The following is a 20,424-nucleotide window of genomic DNA, read 5'->3' on the forward strand; positions in this document are numbered from 1 at the left end:
TCATTCCCTGCCAGAGAAGTCAATGTATCCAAAACTGGAATTTCAGCACAAATAAAACAGCTTCAGCTGCTACCAAATCATTCTGGGAAATAAAAGACTCTAGTGGCAGCACTTCTGGCAAACATTCCTCCAGGTTGGCAACTGTATCTTACACATACCTACAGGGATAATTGAATCTTAATAGGACCCTCTATTCACATGACAACAGCATTATATCAGAAGGCAACACTGGATTCCATCCAAAACCGCCCCTCAGATAATACAGTAGCAGTTTAACTACAGCGTATTAGTTAAACAAAACTGTCCAAACACAAAGGTCTCGGTGCCATTGCCGTCAGCCTCTTTCTTGCCTTAAACATTTATGTAACCTACTATAAACTCAAACACTGGGTTAAACTTGAATTTCTCTACTATCATGATTAAGAGTGATTCTAAAATGCAGCTAAGGCCAGGTCTATACTGGAAGGTGGGCTTAAAGTACGCAACTCCAGTTACATAGATAACATAGCTGGATTCGACATAACCTTAAGCTGAGCTTGAAGCCATCTTCACAGTGAGAGGCTGATGGGAGTATCGCTTCCCTTACTCCTCACACCTGTGAGGAGTACTGGCACCAACCAGGGACACCCTCAGCATTCACAGAGCTACCAGTGCATTTTTAGCACACCATGTAGGGCAGGGCTAGTGCCTGTTTGTCTACCCATGCCAAGAAGCGAGCTTCCAGCTGTTGTGGAGACAGAGCTTTAGATACAAAGAAGGAGAATAATAGAAAGTCCCTAAAATTGTGAGAATGAATTCTGCTGTCCTAAAATTGAATATATTGCCTCTTTCCAAGTCTCTTATATAACAATGAAAATCCAGGAAAGATGGGGGGTTTTTCTTGAATACACAGGAAATGTTCGCAGATGATCATTTATGACAAAACAAGTTTCTGTTCTATTTTTAGGTTAATTATATGGGAAGAGTTGGTCCTTTTTTTTTTTTTTTTTTTGCAGGGGGCGAGTGGGGTTAAGCAATTTCAGGTCTATAGAAATCAACAACTTGAAATGTATAATATTGACAGGAGATATCAATCCCTGATCCTGATCTCCTTTTTAGCAGTGTCACTCGTGACTCCGTTTTACTCAGCGACATTATTCCTAATGTCAACCCGTTTAAACGAAGCAGACTTGTGGTCTTTCCTATACTAGCTTTTAAAAAAATCAGTTTCAAGAATAATAGTGCTACAGTGGGAGCATTAGAAAGTCTCAGGAAAGTTCTGGCCTCAGCAGGTCTAGACTAGTGGTTTTCAAACTACGGGTCACAACCCAGTACTGGGTCATGGAACGTCAGGCGTTGGGTCTCATTGCTGCAGGGTGATCAGGTGACCTGTGGGGGTGCTCAGGCAGGCTGCCAGCCGGCAACAGGCCGAACTCCTAGGTTGGGAGGGGAAGCTCTGCGCACTAGCTCTGTTCTCCCATTGGCTGGGAACCTGATGCTGGCTGCTTTTTGGGCACAGCTTGCTCTTCAGTGCCAGGGCAGACAGGAAGCCTGCCTTAGCACCCCCCGCTGCACTGCCCAGGAGCTGCTCAAGGTAAGCCCTACCTGCCCCAACCCTGATACCCCCAAAGTTGGAGCCCCCTCCAATGCCCAAAGCTCTCATCCTGAGCCCCATCTGGGAGCCCAAACTCCAATCAAATTATGTTAAGTCATGGGCATCAACAATTTTCTTTAACTGGGTCATGAGAAAAAGTTTGAAAACCACTGATCTAGAAGACACAGAGGGAAGCTTTGATGCCCTGTTTACAGTAGTGCTTCCAATTTTTCTGTCTACTAATGAAGTTGCATCCATGGTAGTATAAAAAGTGAAGATTAAAAATATCTACAGCCTTATAAATTTGGTACTTAACACATGAAGTCACAATTGCCTCAAGGAAGCTGGCTGGAGAATGAGACAGTCAGGATCAATGGCCAATCTACTGTCACCTAGTTATAAGGATATTGAACTGCAGATAGAATCTATTGCAAGTTTTCAATGTCTTTTATCAATGAATGAGTAATCACTCAGTGGAAAGGAAGATTCAGAGTGTGAATTTAAAGTAGCTGTACCTTGCTTTGTCTCTTTTGTCTTCTTCTAAGCCTCAGAAACTCCTTGTGCTGCCTTGAAACAAAGTTGACTGCGGCATATTCCAGTAATGCAGCAAACACAAAGAGAAGGCACACAGCCATCCAGATGTCAATAGCTTTTACATAGGAGACCTAAAAGAAAACAGAAACAGGAAACAGAATGCCTGGTGAATGTCTTATGTGGAATCATAGTTTTTCTTAAATGGGAGATGTTTATTATAGAAAACATCTATACCTATAAAAAATACTTTGACACAGCATGAGTTCCAACTTTGCCTCCTTTGTTTACCAGGGACCACATCATGTCTAGAACATTATAAAGCACACTTGAAACATCTAGTGACTGAACCATATACTTCAAAGTAAACAATATACTGAAAAGTAACAGTATACTGTAAAGTAAGCATATACTGAACAATATACTGCAAAGTAAACATATTTGCACTCAGTAGGTATTCACCATTGTCTAAATGACATTACATGGTCTAACTTTTCAATACTTTTATTAAACACATTTGGCCAATTCTCTATAGTGGTCCCCTATGAACATACCACCACAGCTACTATTGTTTCTTTATTATTGGTCACATTTTCACACTCCTCGCAGAGCATGCCCATTACATTTATTTTGCATATGAACAGCTTCATCCTTGTGGGTCTAATCAAAAGCTCACAGCAGTCTATGGGAGCATTTTCATTAATATTAGTGTGCTAAGGATAGCTCTATGTACTGGGGGTTTCAAGGACCCTATGTGCACAGGAATTAAATATTTAAAGAATTGTAGAATGGATAAAGGGCTTCATCCTGCATATCACTGAACAGAATGCAGAGAATTTCAGAGAATTTCTGCATTCACATGAGTCTAGACATGCTACTGCCCTCCCCCCTGACTCCCTGTGTTGAGTGGAAAACCTAGATATAGTGGTGACAGTTGCCAAGTGTCCAGTTTTAAATGGGAACAGCCCATTGAAAAGGAACCCTGGTGTTTCCAGTCAGCACTACTGGCCAGGCCATTAAAACTCTAGTTGGAGGCACAAGCAGGCTCTGTACCTGGCTCTGCACAGCTCCTAGAAGTGGCTAGAATGTCCATCCAGCTCCTAGGTATGGAGCAATCATTGGGGCTACATCTAGAGTGCAGGCTTCTTTTGGAAGAAGTTTTTTTTCAGAAGAGATCTTCTGAAAAAATGCTTCTGAAAGAGAGTGTCTATACTGCAAAGCATCGAAAAATCGATCTGCCCCAGCCCAGGACCTCTGCTTCACCCAGAATCCCTCATTTCTGACCCTACCCCTAAACCCACACCCCTAGCCAGAGCCCTCATTCCCTCCCTGTAGCCAGACAGGAACCCCCTTGTAACATCTATTTTTGCTTGCCTGGAGCATACAGGGCACACAGAGCAGAAAGCCTAGGCTGTGTGACCGTGAATGGCTGTAAACAGAGATACGCCAATTGCTGACCAAGAGGCTGCCAAGGAGTGCCCTTGACTGAAACTCATATTGATACGAACACACATCCATCCGCGGGGGGAGGAATCTCTCGCCTAGTAAAAAAATGTCTAGTGCTCACAATTTAGTTATCTCTCTTGCAAGTGTAAATTAACTTGAAACTTGCTTGTAAGAACTGGCGCCACAAAACGGACCAGTACAATTCGGCATCTTAGATAAGAAAGAGAATACGGGCCCCCAGGGGTATAAAGATAGGTCCAGCAGCGCATTTTCTCTGAATGTCAATCTACCATCTATCTCCTGGTCGGGTTAGGTGTTTGATCTCCCGAGGTTCCAAGGGGACGCCCACCTCATATTCGTCTTTCCTAGGAATTGAGAGACCGGCCCTGGCCTGACACGCTGGAGTCGAGAGGCACAGAAAAGGGTAAAAATTGTACCTGGATGTGGTCCTTTGTTTAAGTATATATATACATAGACTTAGAGCTCTTTAAAGATTAAGCTGTCACTTGGTACCATTATTTCTATTTTCTATCTTTATTTTCTTTGTAACCATTTTTTAAAATCTGTCTTTGTTAGCATTTAAAAAATAGAGCAATAGCCATTGTAACCATATGCTTTTATAAGTCTTTTAATAAACCTGTAACTGTTTAAGTTTTAACCTGACTCCTTCAGTTGCTGTAACAGAACCAAGCACAATTTAAAAGAACTTCAGCCGGTCATAAAGGGACAGACATAGGGAGAGCTTAGGCGTTTGGATCTGTGTCACTCCCAGGTGACAAGATCCGTTGGGGCACCTTTCCAGCCTTTCCCAGGCTGCCCGCTGCGAAGGAACTTTGTGTTCTAGCAGTTAAAATCTAAGGTGTAATAAGCTCTTCCTATATAACGGGGCGTCTGTTGGCCTGCTGGCCACCCTCTGCGACGGGACCCCAGTCCTAGCAGTAAAGACACAGACGTTAAACCTTTTCTCAGAAGCATACACACACACACTGCCCTGACCGTCGGCTGACACTCAACTCATGCCCCAGCCTGAGGACAATGAGTCAATGAGGGAGGGAGGGTGGGAAAAGAGGGAAGGTCAGAGGGAGCGGAGATGGAATGGGTGGGGATTGGGACCTTGTAGAGGAACAGAGCAGAGGCTGGACCTTGGAGAAGGGGTGGGCTAAGGGTATTCAGTTTTCTGTAATTAGCAAGTTGGCAACCCTAGTGGAGTTAGTGGCCTGGTACAAAGTTAGGAAGCCATGCATTTAAATTAGACGTACAGCAGGCATATTTGAAGTTAGAGGCCACACATAGGTAGGAAGGTTTAGCAACAGCATTTAATCATTCTGCAAAGCCTGGTGCAAACCCCTCCACATTCCAGGTCCCCTGCAAAGCATGGGCTACAGGCTGAGACATATTAAATAAGTCATGATAATTGCTTCAAATATGTAGCTGCAGTTGGCATTCTGTTTGTAGGTGCAGCTTGTTTTCATGTAGAAATACCTGAGTAATCACATTCAGAATATACAAACACCTGGCATGTGCTGCCAGAGACATTGCATTGTGGGATCAGCCCCAAGGATCAGCATTTCTGATTGAGCACATCCTGAGCCCATGTGCATCAGGCATTGAGGGCAACACAATAAAGGAACTCCTGAATTAGCCATCCTGCCACTTACATAGTACTTCTGCACCCACACAGTTGTGGAGATAGATGAATTATTTTAACTCTATCTTGCGCCGCTGGAATCAGACACTCAGCAAAAGCAATCACAATATAATGTGGCTTTAAAAATGGAAAACTCCAACAGCAGGGGAACACCAATCCCCCTAATTTCCAAAACAATTTGCATCATTTTACCTATCTAGTCCTCCTAAGTGACAGGTAGCTAAAAGCCCCAGGAAATGCTTTTAAATCTATCTTTGGGCCTTCTTCCAAGACCCGTAATACACGGAACAATCTGTCAGTCACGCCCATTCCTTCTGCTAGTTCAAATTCTTCTGAAGGACTTGCTTCTTTTCCAGGACCACACAAACTAACTCACAGCAATCACAAGTTGATTTGGTTTGGTTTGACTTTGCTGCGTCACAATATACAGAAGAGGTTACAAGGAATCCCTTCACTACATATCTTTTTTTCTTCCTTCAGTTCTGCCCTATTCCTTGCCAAACAGAACTATTTCTCTAGCCTCCTTGACTTCCATATCCCATCTGTTTATTTTCTACATCCTGCATATGAGGTGGGAATGTTTCCTACTTGTACTGCTAGCCATCTATAGAGCACTAAGGCCCTGAGCTGGACATAGAAAACACAGAGGCTACCTTTGAAAACTTTCTACTTCTCCCCTTGGCCTCTAGATACATCATTTACCTCAGCATTTTCATCCTTTCCTGTCTTTCCTTATAGAGGAAAAATTGTACATTCTGAGGAATTATTTTCTTTCTCTCTAGTGTAATTGAAAAAGTTGGGAAGGAGGGAGTTTGGTTGGTTGATTGGTTTGTTTGTTTGGGGGTTTTTTGGGTTTTTTTTGTTTTTTTAAGAGTGACCTCTAGAAAACCTTTAAAAAATCCTAGCACATTCATTCACCCTACTCTAGACTATTTTTAGAATTTGATGTTTGGAACTATGGCCTTGTTCAGTTTTATCACATTCAAAAAGTCCATTAAGCATTTCTTGTATTTTTCTTTTTTTAACTCACTCAATTGCCATGTACCTTATGTTGCAAAGCTTCCCCTCTGGTGGCTTTTTTAGAGAGTTAATGGCTCCCTAACTATCACGCTATAAATAATATAAATTATTCAGATACTCTGTAAATGTTTTCGGATGAGTTAATGAGGAAAGTTTTTCAGAATGAGGTCTGTCTGCTCCAAGAACCAGGAATGATAAGGCTGAGTATAACAAATGTGGCAAAGCACTTCCTTTTCCTTTTTAGCATTTACACCTTTCATCTCTTCACTTAGCTGATATTTGGCCAAACCATACACTACATAAGCAAATTAATTTCTGCTCTGATTCATGCTGCCAGGACTGGGGAAATCCTGCTGAGCTGCAGGACAGTCAAGGTATGTCTACACTGAAGAGTTTTTTCAGAAAAACGGCCGTTTTTCCAAAAAAAAATTCACTTACATCCACACTGCAATCGTGTTCTTTCGAAAAAATTTCAAAAGAACAGGGTTTTTTCCCGCTATTGATAAACCTCTTTCCACAAGGAAGAAGACTTTTTCCAAAAGAGCTCTTTTTACTGTGGACACTATTTTCTACAGTTATTTTTTCCCCAAAATGGACATTAACTGAGATCCAAAAAAACAATTTCAACTCAGCTGCTGCCAGCTATGATGCTGTCATTACATTTGCTACCTGGTTGGGCAGAATGGCTCCAGATCTCAGTATTCTTTGACCCCTGAATAGAGTGACCTTGTGCATGGCTGTTTTCAAATAATGAGGAGACAGGATAAATGAACCCCATTCTTCCATGTAAGCCAAATAATAACCACAGAATTGACAGAAGGCAATGTAGTAGTTGTGACTGATGCCAGGTGTATATGTATACATGCATATATTGTTTTTCTACTTGATAGCACAAAAATAGTGCTACTGTTCAGGTAACTACAGTACATTCTAAAACACATTTGCCATGCTGCAGTTTCTATGGCAGTCACAACTAAGCGAAACCATTAAAAGTGATCCAGTTCACTGAACCAAACAACAAGAACCTAAAATTAGAAAAAGTATGCCTAGGGCAATAAGCTTTTTAACTCTTGATATCTTCTGTTTGTGATTAGACAAAAGACTCATGTATTTCCTCCCTCTCCTTCTGCTTCTCCTCTTCCCTACATTTTAGATTTCTTATGACTATCTCTAAGGCATAATTTGGAGATAAAAGGCATTTGCTTATTTTTATGACTGTCAGTCTCTCCACATTAGTAGTAGATGAATTAAACAAGTCCTTTGGTTAGTGACAATTGCCCTACCAACACTAACAACAATATCAGCTTAAACAATTGGGGGTGAGGAAATGAAATGTCTCACTACATTATGCTCATTCTTGACCATTCGTACTGTTTTCTGAATCTGCTATTGGAGTACATGTGTATGGTGTTGAAGGGGTTAAGCATCATTATTATAACATGTAAGCCTGTCTAATTCTTTTGGTATTATATTCAGAATTGCTACCTTCATCAGATCAAAACATCTAAGTCAGGTAAGAGCGTTTCTTTGTGTTTAGTTTAAGAATTTTTAGATTAAGGATCATGTGACAAAAAGTCTCTGAATGTGGATTCTTTCAAATTATCTTTCTCCTATATTTGCAAAAAAAGGAGACAATTAAAAATGTTTACTGGACATCAAAGTTGAGTTTTTAGACAAGGTAAAATCAAGAAATACACAACCAGATTCCCATTGTACTTATACATCCGCCACATTTAATCTATGTTCAACCACATAGGGATAGAATTGAGAGAAAATGTAAAAGAAGATTAATAGATAATGGAGGTAGAAGAAATGGAGAGAGGGAAATAGAGGAGAGGAAGAACGGATATATAATAGAGTACAATAAAAAGGGAGAAGGAAAGAAGAAGAAACTAATAGAAGAGAATGAAATACATAATGGAGAAAAAAGAAAGAAAAGGGGATGAAAAATAAAATGGCAGATGGAAGGAGAGAAAAAGGAATCAAATAAAAAAGTGAATTAGCAGCATTTAAATATAACTATGGAGATTCAATGTTAGTAAAATTATTTTACTCATGTTTCACATTCTAAATGGATCATGGACATAAAATTAATGTAAATGCATGAAAATACACATTCCAATTAGCTGAAGGTCTCAGGTTCCTGGCAAGAACCAGACATCCATTCCACAAGCAACTTTCTGTGGTCCTAGAGACTTTCTCCCTACTGATTCAGATTGATCTTTGTGCTCAAATTCAGGCCCTCATGTGCAGTAGCTTTGCAGGAGGGAGCATTCAGTTTGGCAAAGAGTGGGTGGCAGGACCCCTCACTTCTTCCCAGAGATTTCACAGATGAAGGGTATATATGAGCTCACCACCCGCTCCAGACTCCTGACAAAAAGGAAATTATGAGCAGCTTGCATTATCACTCCATTGAACTTACTGGGGTGCACAGGTTGGATGACTCTGAGATCAAACCAGCCCTAAACAATCCAAAGCAGATCTGAGACCATGAACAACCAACTCAGATTTTATTTTTCCTATTCACATTATGCCAGGTTGACTGACTCAATCCATTCTACAATTTCACAGCAGTATTTGTAATCAAGATCTAATTGACCTGGATGGTCTGAGATTTCTAACCCAGAAACTTCTGTCTTTTTTGTTTTTTTAATGAAAGGTAATGATGATCTAATTGTATTTACAAATGTAGGGAGAATAAGTTCAGTCTTTGGAATGAAGAAGCAGAAACCAGTTGGCTGGGAGTATATTTCCCCCTCAGTGCGCATGTGTAACTCCCATGAGTGCTTGAGTGCTATGCACTTACATACAGAATAGAACAGAATAGTTAGCACCACATTTTATACACATTTTCTGTGGATGATACTGATTAACCAAACTCAGTTTCTGAAATGTTGCTGCTAACACCACAGACCAGAATGAAGAGGTCTCCTATGCTATTGGGAATATAAGGTAGCCTGTTGATTTACACTACAAATTGGCAGGGATTTGGATGGTTGGAAGCAGAGACAAGTAATAATGTTTTGTCTGCAAGTGACAAATTTTGGGCAAAATACCCTTCCGGCTGCTAGTTTCTGATCCATACTATAATTTTTCAACTGAACAAATGAACTGAACTACATTCTCATTTGTTCTCTATTATCGTGGACTTTGGCTGCTTGAAACTGCACTGCCACAAAGCATGGCTCAGGGAAGGACTCCTCAGCTACAACCTGCATTGCCAGGCTGGGGATTTAGCATAGGTGGCCTGACCATGACAATTGCGGAGGCTTATGAGAGAGAAAAAACAAAGTGGTAAGCTCCTCCCCCTGAAGGATGTTTGGAGTCTGCCATGCAGAGGCCCATTACCCAAGTATTCATTTGTAGAGGTCACACCTATTTTCTCCCTTCCACATTCCACAGTAGTAAATAAGTCACTTTTCGTGGCATAAGTATGCCTTGGCTGCAGGAGTGGCCCTAGACGAGCTGCCGGCAACTGGTGCCCTAGGCGAAACGAGTGATCGGCGTGCATTGGCACGCGATCGGCGCCCCCGCCTCCAAACCCCTCAACAGCGGTTTAATTTGGTGCCCTAGACGACCGCCTAGTTTGCGCCTATGGACGGGCTGCCACTGCTTGGCTGGGTTCTTGGTAGCTCCTTCTCCCATTCCCTCCCCTGCAACAAAAATGCTTGATGAAACAGAGAGGTCTGTGCTTCAAGATTCAATCTTTGGTTCCTAACTCACTGGCTGCTGCTGAACATACTGAGTGTGTGATACTCTTCTGTATTTCCTGCAGCAAAAGTTCCAGCTTCCAGAGCTTCTTACCTGTGGATTGGAAACACCCATATCTGAATATCTCCAAGAGGTAAAAGAGTTGCCCTGCAGGGTAAAAGGGCTGCCCTGCATAGATGGAGGCAATCCAAGAGTACAGCTGTAAGCTTGTGTGAAAGTTTTACAATTCCCTCAGTGCAGAGTTGCCTTAGGAACTATAGGCCACAGCATAGCAACCAGGAAATGGTTTCTACCGGAATCTGACCGCATTATGCTCAAGACATGTTCAAGTGTACTGAACCTGAACAAGGGAAGTTTAAGGTGACTTGATGTTTGCAATACAGCTTCATGATATTGCAGCGTGAAATCTCTGCACACACAAGGCTAGAGAGAAGCTGACTACCCTGTGTGCTTCCCTCTTTGGTGAAGAGAGAATGCCGATGCTCAGGGAAAAAGTAGTGTCCAGGGTCAGGCTCACTAAACTCTACAGTACAGACAAAACCCCTCCAGGTTCCCTTACCTCTGCTTGCTAAGAAGCAGACCTGGGCATTTATACCTAAGATATTGGGTTATAAATGCAGGTTGCTGTGACCCTGGCTCAGGGTATGTACCATTTCATAGAGCCCAAAGTCACGATGGCCTGTGGTAGATCCCCAGCTACTCCAACGTTATTTATGGAGTTAGTAGGTGTTTCAATTGCGTCTCTTCTCTATGGTCCCCAGGCTACTGTTTTACTAAGCAAGAAGAAAGATGTGTTGCTCACCAGGACTATGATTCACCATTGTCCTGCAAGGCCAGCATAAAGGGCAGCCACATCTTTGGTGCCAGAGACCCTCCAAGGGTGCCACTTCCCACAGTAGGCTCAAGGGATAAGCAGGAACCAATGTGTGGAGGGAGTATGTTGAATGAAAGTGGATGACCAAGGCATCTTATGCATAGGGACTACTGCAATCAAAGTGTAACCCTAAAATAACATTAGTCAACCTGTGCTAGATATGAAAATGACGTGGCTTGCCCTGGAATTGGGCACAAGATACCTCCTTTTTGCCTTCTCAGCACCAGCTGGCCCTATGGCTTCCTACAGTGGCAATTTCTTTCTGCCTCTAGTTCCTTCTGACCAGAGAAAAGGCTTCCACCCACCACTCTGGTAGCCAGTTGATGTTTATAAGCCATGTCTTCCATAGTAAATCATCAGAATTAGCAGTAACATGCAGAAATCTAATTACTGTATGGGCCAAAAGAAGAGTCCTGTATCTTGTCTGCAGAACTATAGAACATACCACCCTGGTACAGAATATTTTTATTATAGTGTATACATTAAGGCTAAGTATGCCTGAAAAAAATTGTTTAAATATAATGACCATGCTAGCAAATTGATGAGAGTAGTTACACATGTCTAGAACATGAAGAGAAAAATTTCAAAGCTACATTTAAAAGATATCTCTGTGTCTGATAAGATATTAATAGATGTCAGGAATTTCAGTAACACTTCCTCTATCATTCTTTATTAGGGCTGCAGTGAAGTGTTTGCCTTGTTGGTGAACTCTGGTAAATGCTTCTCACATAAGCTGGCGTTTACTCACCTGCCATTATGAGTCCACAATGCTTGTGATGAAAAACAAACAAACAAATTAAAAATCAGGTCCCCAGGCTGGAAGAAGAGCTCAAGAAATAAAAACTCCTGCATGAAAGAACACCACATTGGCAGGGAGTAGACTATACTTAGTGTTCTTGTGGGAGGTGAGTGGGGGTGGGAACTGGCAAACTTTGTCTCTGTGGTTGGCTGCACTACATGGCTGGGTGGCTCCTAGCCAGGGCAACAAGTGAGCAACCGGACAGGTGGGTGCCGGGCAATGCAGGGCCCTGAAGGCCTGGGGGCCAAGGCAACCGCCTTGCTTGCCTTGCCCTAAGGCTGGGCCTGAAGACTGCACACACCACATTCCTTTAATTCACACTCTAACCTAAAAACTATAATACCAACCTGATTGATACCATGCATTTGTTGTAAATTTGTGCTGTTGTCTGACATTCTGCTCTCATGGGCAAAGTCTAAAGCCTGAGTTCAGTTTCTATGTCAGGATGCCAGTGGAAGGAATTTTTGGTATGTGATTTATGCTTCTTTATATATTTTAATGGGAGAGGGAAGAGAAAAGAAAGGTTAGGAATGCTATAAAAGGAAAAGCAGCAGGACTGGAACATGGATGAAATGATAGACAAAGCAGATGGAAGAGTCAAAGGTGATTCCCCATGACATGGCCCAAGTGAAAGGGGGACGCGCTCTTGAGCAAGAACTTTTTGCACAAGAACTCTTGCAGTGTAGACGTAGCCTATGATTCTATGATAAAAAGGGTGGTTAGCATAATGCCCACAGCTGGTCTTGAGCGAACCTGGTATTTCAACCACTTAAACGGGAGGGGGAGGGGTAAGTGCCTCATTCTGCTCTGTGGAAAAAGGAGCTTCACTACACGGGTTGTCTATTTTACATATCTCTACCCTTCTGTTTATGAGGGATGAGTCAGCAACCAGGCTGCCCCTTCTTCCCTTTTTTGCAGCAGTTTTTGACCTCTCCTGCCCCACAGCCATAAAACATTGTTCTCCTTCCTTCAGTTAGCCAGCTAATTTCCTCTCCACATAAAGGTGAGGTGCAGTCATTCTGTGGGAGGAGAGACTTCACTGATCAAGACTATTAAGAAACTAATAAAAAAAAGATGTGATAGAGTTATATCAAATAATGCATGTTATAAGGAAGGTAGAACTCATGCTCCTAGCTACTGCGTCTCATAAATAAGTACAAGGGATCATTCAATAAAACTGAAAAGCCACAATTTTAGGGAAATACTTCCTCCTACAGAATGCTTAATTAGACAGTGGGACTCAATATCACAAGATTGCCTTCAGACCAGGAGCTCAGTAGGATTAAAAATGATAGTTATATCAATGAGAATAGCTACATTGATATTAGATAAGACAAAAATTAAAGGTCTAAGCCTTTATGTCCCAGAGCATAAGCCAACCACAAACTAGAGAAAGAAGAAACTACCCCTATGTCTAGGTTATGCTACAGTTGCCCATCAAGGAGTTTTTGTAGATCCTCTAAATTATGTGACACTGGTCATTGTTGGCGATATGAGCAACTTCTCTGATGAATGCCAATTCCAGCATTCCTAGGGGGGGAAAAACCTGGGAACTAAGAAAAGAAGCATCTGTTGAAATGTACTAAAGCTGGAGTTTAATCTACAAACCATTAAGAACTATTGCTCCAAAACGGATTCCATCCTTTTATCTCTTAAGATCTTATTGAGACAAAGCCTTCTATGAAGAACAATTCTCTTGTTATAAATGGGTTTAATTAGCTTCAGGGCTTTTCCAAGAAAAACATGATTAAAACACAGTTTGAGGAGACTTCCAACTCTTCCATTTATTATGAATAATATTGTTTAATCACAGATTTCTCATGCTTAGACTTTGGGGGGTTTAAATCAGTGTTTTATTGTGATTTGGCATCATTAGAGCAGAAACTTTGTAATAACCAAATAATATGATAGTCTAATCTAATAATTTGTGCATGCATATGATGTTCAGGGAAATTATTAAAAGTATTATCTCTTGTTACAGTGTTATCAAGGCGAGGAAGCCTTGTAACATACCTACCTATATTCTAGGCCCAGGACTTTTCACTGCAAATATGTTTAATTAAATTCTATGTATCAGAGTATAGTTGTATATGTTAAAATAATTAAAAGAATTGAAAGACCCTTATGCTCCAACCGCATATGCTCCAACCCCTCAGACAGAGACCTACACCTACAAGATCTTCAGCAAGCATTCTGTAAACTGCGATACCCACACAAGGAAGTGAGGAGACAGATTGACAGAGCCAGACGTGTACCCAGAAGCCTCCTGCTACGGGACAAGCCCAAGAAAGAAACCAACAGAACACCACTGGCCATCACCTACAGTCCCCAGCTAAAACCTCTCCAACGCATCATTAGTGATCTACAACCCATCCTGGACAATGATCCCTCACTTTCACAGGCCTTGGGAGGTAGGCCGGTCCTTGCCCACAGACAACCCGCCAACCTGAAACATATTCTCACCAGCAACTACACACCGCACCATAATAACTCGAACTCAGGAACCAATCCTTGCAACAAACCTCGGTGCCAACTCTGCCCACATATATACACCAGCAACACCATCACAGGACCTAACCAGATCAGCCATACTGTCACTGGTACATTCTCCTGCACATCCACCAACGTAATATATGCCATCATGTGCCAACAATGCCTCACTGCTATATACATCGGCCAAACAGGACAGTCCCTACGTAAAAGAATCAATGGACACAAATCTGATATTAGGAATGGCAACATACAAAAACCTGTAGGGGAACACTTCATTCTTCCTGGACACACAATTGCAGATCTAAAAGTAGCCATCCTGCAGCAAAAAAACTTCAGGACCAGACTTCAAAGAGAAACTGCTGAGCTACAGTTCATCTTTAAGTTTGACACAATCAACTCTGGATTAAACAAAGACTGTGAATGGCTTGCTAACTACAAAAGTAGCTTCTGTTCTCTTGGAATTCACACCTCCAGATCAGCTGCTAGAAGTGGGCCTCATCCTCCTTGCTTGGATCCACCTGGTCATCTCCAGCCTGATCCTGGCCTGCATATTTATTCCTGCCTCTGGAAATTTCCACTACATGCATCTGACGAAGTGGGTCTTTGCCCACGAAAGCTTATGCTCCTACACTTCAGTTAGTCTATAAGGTGCCACAGGACTCCTCGTCGCTCTTTTAGGGACCTTGTCATTCCCTGTTTTTTTGTTTGTTTGCTTGCTTGTTTGTTTGTTTTCTAATTTTCTTTTAAAAACAAACTGGTTTAAACTGAAAACCAGAATCCCTGATTACATCAAATATGTGTTGGCCTGAGAAGATTTCATTGATTTACTTCACCTACTGGTACTGTCCAACGTTTCCCTTCTTAATAGTTTTTTATTTCAGGTTACTAGGGGTGCATTTACACTGCACTCGTACATCAAAATAAGATACATAATCTGAGCTATGCAAATTGCATATTTTATTTTGACCTAATTTTGAAATAGTTTATTTTGAAATAATTAAAGTGCTATTCTGAAACATCCCTTAACCCTCATGGTATGAGGAGTACAGGGACGTCAGAATAGTGAGCCCATTATTTCAAAATAAATCTTGAAATAATGGGCTGGTTCAAATGAAATACTGCCGCAATCTAGACATACCCTCCTAGGACAAGAAAGTGGAAAAAGTGAAGGGTGTAAAATCTGATCTGTACATCGTTGCACATGATGATAAGAATATGCTCCTTAGGAAGACAGAATAATATTAAGAATCATGAACACAAGTTCCATTCCTTAGAATTCTTTGAGCAATTTGATATTTGATATTTTGATATTAACTAATTTGCTTAATTTGATATTTTTGAGCTTCAAAGCCACCTTCCTCCCTCCACCAATGTAACATTTTGCAATATAATACCTTGTTATGTATACTAAATGTCAGGGAGGCTCTCTCATACAGTTTATGACTAAATATCTAAAATTTGCCACAGAAGATCTCACTACCTAATCCACTAACTACTACTGGCAATGGCCAATACATGACACTTAGAGGAAGTGCTCTTCTACAATGTACTTGGCTGATTAGGTTGGTAGAATTCAATTTCTATTTTTTGATAGTTTTAACAGGTATCAATGTTTCTTTTAAAGCATTTTTTATGTTTTAATCAATTTAAATTTTCATAGTTATATAAAATTACAGGGTTTATGTTTTTTATTTGTATCTCTTTAAAGTTTCACAGTTGTGGGGAATTATGGTGGGAGTCAGACAATAGGGGAATCAGATCTGTAGTTTTGATTATTATTGATGGAAAATGTTTTGTTGGCTGTGCCTGCATGGTGAACTTGATGTTTACCAACATTTCTCAATAAAAATCTAACCCTTCCAAGCCTACTAATATTGTGGTTATGATTATAGAAGAATTACCTGCAATAAATGTTCAGATAAATATAAAAAGAAGTTTCACAGATTACTGAGCTACCACTGACATGATGTGCTCTATCCATGGCATTTGCAGCTCACTTTTCTAGTTTGAAAAAATAAACATTACTTTTGGTTTTGTTTCTAACATTTTTATAATTAATATTTTGTGGAATTATTGTAGATTTTTAAGTCACAAAAACCACGCTCAAAAGTCTTCTTGTAAGAAGCCTGACTCCTTTCACATAGATTAATGAGCCATTCTCAAACACATTACTCCGACAAAGATTGGCCTCCTCTCGCATAACTCTGCTGCTTTGCCTTGATTACTGCAGAGTTTAACATTTATTACAGCTTCATTTAACAGGGAGATTAGCAGATGAGTCCAGGTTGATATGATTTCAAGAGCTGTAATATACCTTGAACACTACCAGATTGCTGCTGATGTAAAAAAAATGTAAAGAAATGGCTGTTGTTAGCATTTATGATTTATATCATTCTATGGGGTACATCAATTAATAGGCACCTGTCAATAGCCCTGTGCATTTTTCACAGAGACTTTCTGGAACATGCAGTATGAGGTACCAATCTGTATATTCTCCATTAAGCAATGCTACATACACTGTCTATTTTTGGAGTCTGGACAATTGTGTATATCAGCATTAAGAATTAAAAGTGAATAACTATTTTTATTTATTATTTAGCTGCTGTGTTTATACATATAGATTCACCAAAGACCAATATTTCATTGTATAGAGGAGGCATTTTTGCCAGCACCAGAAGCAATGGAACAAACACAACAGTAGTGTTTTCAACTAGTGAGCCTGGGAAACCTGCAGGGGGGATTGGGATATGGTTTTGGACTTCAATTTGTACATAGTTTCAATTTATTTTCGAGAATAATTTTGATAAAATACCGAAGGAAGAACTATTAACAATTTCATAGTAACACAGGAACCTGTAGGAACATAAGAACCCCCTGTGACGGACCGGGCCGTGTCTGGGCACAGCTGAGGGCGTCCACTCAGGGCGAATCGCTCAAATCCAGGGCTCCTTACAGCCCCCAGACTGGTGACCTCTCCAAACAGGCCACAAACCAGTCCCACAGAGCGCTTCAGCAGCCTGCCTGAAGCCTCATGAGCAAAACCCCTCCGACACTCCAGCAATATCCGTGCCCCGGATGGCCCCGGGCCTATACACAGGTGGGGGGGTCCTAGCACCCAATCCCACCTACCCTGAACAAGTTCTGTCCGGTTCCAAGAAACCAGCCACAGATCCCTGGTCAATTTACCCTCTGGATCTTACCCACAAATCACGCTGGGCCAATCCTTTAGAATCTATATCTAAAGGTTTATTATCACAAGAAAGAAAAGCATGAGAGTAAGGTCGTTAAAGAATAGTACGTTATATGCACCGAATCTCCCAGTCCTCGATGCATGCTCTAGCAGAGATGTTATAGCTGCTGGTTTAAAAGTCCTTGTTGCACATCCTAGCATCAGGATGGGTTCACAGGTCTTCCAGGCTCTTCAATCCCTGCAATGCTGCCTCTGGGATGAAGTGCTGAGCTGAGAACCAAATGGCATCTACCACATGGCCTCTTTATACCTCCTTCCTGGCCTCTTCTTGTATGCAGCCAGTCACCTGGCCCTCAGCCTCTCTCTGCTGGCAGCTCTTAGGTCTCCGCCCTCATGCTTTAGGTGTGTCCTTGGCCCATCGAGTGCCATTGTCCCACAGGGCCTCGCTAATCAGCCTGTCCATAGCAATGCTCAACCACATTCAGAGAAATATTCAGCTTTCACACAGATTACAGATTCTTACCTACACACACAGACATAATACACTCACATAAATAGCATACACAGGATCAGCAAACAATAAGCTCCCATTCAATACCCCACATGCCCCCTTTTATACCCTTGTTGGGGCCAGCACCCCCACCTATGGGTGCAGCCATGATCTGTCTGCTTCCCTCAAATTCCAGTAACGTGACACCCATTTAACAGCACACAGAGCAACTATTAATATAGAGAACAGATGACAGGATATTCATCAGCACTGCATCTGCAGTCACTGTTTCCATTATGAGTCAATAATATCACTAGAGCTATAAGACTTTGCAAGACTGTGAATACTCTACAAAGAAACTGCCTCAGCTCTTAAGTTTTCTGCCACCTACACAGACCTTTCCTTTCCCCACAGGAAGGAATGATGGAAGGAAAGGGTCTTTGGAGAACATTTTGCTTTTTTTCAGGCTTTACCCTTATTCTCTCTGCTCCCAAATAATGCCAAAATTGAGTGGATATTTCCTTGTTTAATTGAACATCTCCCACTCTACCCAAATGTTACCCTTTAACCTACTTTTATAGTTAGAGAACTACAGTAGTTTCCTTTCTGATCAATAGTTCAGGACCAATGCCTGGAAAACATACTTTAGTCTTAAATACAATCTTAAATGTGTAGCTCTATAAACTTTAAATTAAAAAAAATCAGAACAGTGTTAGCAACAGATATCTTGCAAATCTTGAACAGGATTACAACATTTGAGAACTGGATTTCCAGGCATTCAAGAGGTATCAATAATTGGTTTCTGTCTCTAATAAAAATCCTGAGATCATGACTGTTGGAGTTATGTTAGAAATGAAGTAGAAAAGGTGGTAATCAGAATGATGTGCTTTTTGAGGGTTCATAATTTGCAACATGCCAGCAGTAATAATGAATGGTTATGCCGTGACATCTGTCTTTTTCAACAGACACAAAGCATTGTATTCTAGCTGTGTTTTTTCATTAAAATAGCAGACTGCAAAACTATGGCAGAGGTATGCTCATTACTCATTCTAAAGGTACTTTTCTGGCACTGATCCAGGGCTGATTATAATGAATCCTAAACCAGTGTTATTTTCACCTGTACTTCTATTCTCCAATGACTCATGCTTGAGGTTCCCAGAAAACTCAACTCCCAGCTAAATGTTTTCTTTCTTTTTAAAACTTATTTAGTGAGTCCCTGCATAGAAGGTCACACAACTTCAGATGGAATCCTCCCACCCACTAATCCCCTGTGAGCCTGACACAAAATATGTGTGTGAAAAGATGTCATAATTGCAATTTTTAAGAGAGTTTATTGGGTCTTCTTTACCTGACCTTAAATTTCCTGGTGAACAACTCTCTGTAGTTCACTTCTCATCATCATCACTGTCATTAATGGGCTCATCTTCATTCATGTGTAATAGTGGAATCTCCTGTCTCTATTTCTACCCTTAGGTCATGGCACAATATCCGTGATTTGTGGGAAGTGACTGTTTCTTTCAATACTGCATTTGTCTTCATTGAGAAATGCAACATATTTTCTACGCCATTTTTTTAGTTCAGTCAAGACAAGTGAAGTAACACAATGATGCCTAACATATCATATTAGCCAATTAGCCCATCATAAGACGGAATTTTCAGGTCTCTCCTCCATGCCGGTTTTCTCTCCTGAGCCTCTGGTCTCTCACTCCGTCTCTCTCTCTCTCTTTCCTCCTCCTACTATCCCCCTCTCTCTCAGCTCTCCTCTGCCTCCTGCCTCTCTCTCCGTCTCTCTCTTTCTCTTCTCCTCCCCCTCCTGCCTCTCACTCAGGGGAGCGCGGAGCCCAAACGGTTGCTTGCGCCACTTGCTCCCATGCGGCAGCCTGGCTGAGAGGTGCAGAAGTCAGCAGAGCGCCATGGCAGGGGTGCAAAAGGGGGCAGTGATGTTCACGGCCGGGGGCAGGCCCTGGAGCCGCTGTCACGCCGCACGTCACCGCCCCGCTCCCCTTCGCCTCCTGCCACGGCACTTGTCTGACTTCTGCGCCATTCAGCCGGGCCGCTGTGGGGGAGCAAGCAGCGCAGGTGGGCCGCGCTCCCCATGCAGCATGGGCCGCCCAGAGGGAACAGCCAGCATTTCAGGCAACAGCGCCCCCCACAGGGAACAGCCAGCATTTCAGCGTTACAGACTCTCAGACACTGGGCTACTATATATATGATTATGCAGCCCTATTAAGGACCTTTTCCTTCAGCAGCTGGCCACCAAATAAAAAACATGTGCTCACCTTTCCACAGAAATGTCTTTTGCCAATGGGTTTCTGGCCATACTACAAGACTCAAGTTGTACCTTTCAGAAAGCTTTCGGGCTTTGCTGGAGGAGGGCCAGAGTGTTTGTCACCTGGCAAGATTGAGTCCCAACAGAGCATACCAGCAAAGACAAGGCGTCCTTTGACAAATGGAAGTCATGAAATATTTCCATGTGCTATTACTTTATTTGTTTTGAATAACACATGCAGAAGCCTCATTTGATTAGATCTAAATGAGCAGTAATGTCTGATGAAATTTCAAATTATTATTATTTTCCTCTCTCAAAGTGTTAGTTTCTTGCCTAAAGCAAGTAGGAGAAATTCAGATCGCTCTTTGTCTATATGTATG

The 20,424-nt window shown here is 41.6% G+C and overlaps 1 protein-coding gene across 1 annotated transcript in view; it reads right to left on the reverse strand.

The window, feature by feature from the left end:
• Nucleotides 1–20,424, reverse strand: part of GLRA2 (glycine receptor alpha 2) — a 150,981-nt gene that overhangs the window by 50,746 nt on the left and 79,811 nt on the right. Inside the window, exon 8 of the mRNA XM_006122811.4 lies at nucleotides 2,089–2,238. Coding sequence (XP_006122873.1) covers nucleotides 2,089–2,238 — 150 coding nt within the window. The remainder of the gene's footprint in view (nucleotides 1–2,088; nucleotides 2,239–20,424) is intronic.

Source organism: Pelodiscus sinensis, chromosome 1 (genome assembly GCF_049634645.1).
Source record: "Pelodiscus sinensis isolate JC-2024 chromosome 1, ASM4963464v1, whole genome shotgun sequence".
NCBI classification, from domain to species: Eukaryota; Metazoa; Chordata; order Testudines; family Trionychidae; genus Pelodiscus; species Pelodiscus sinensis.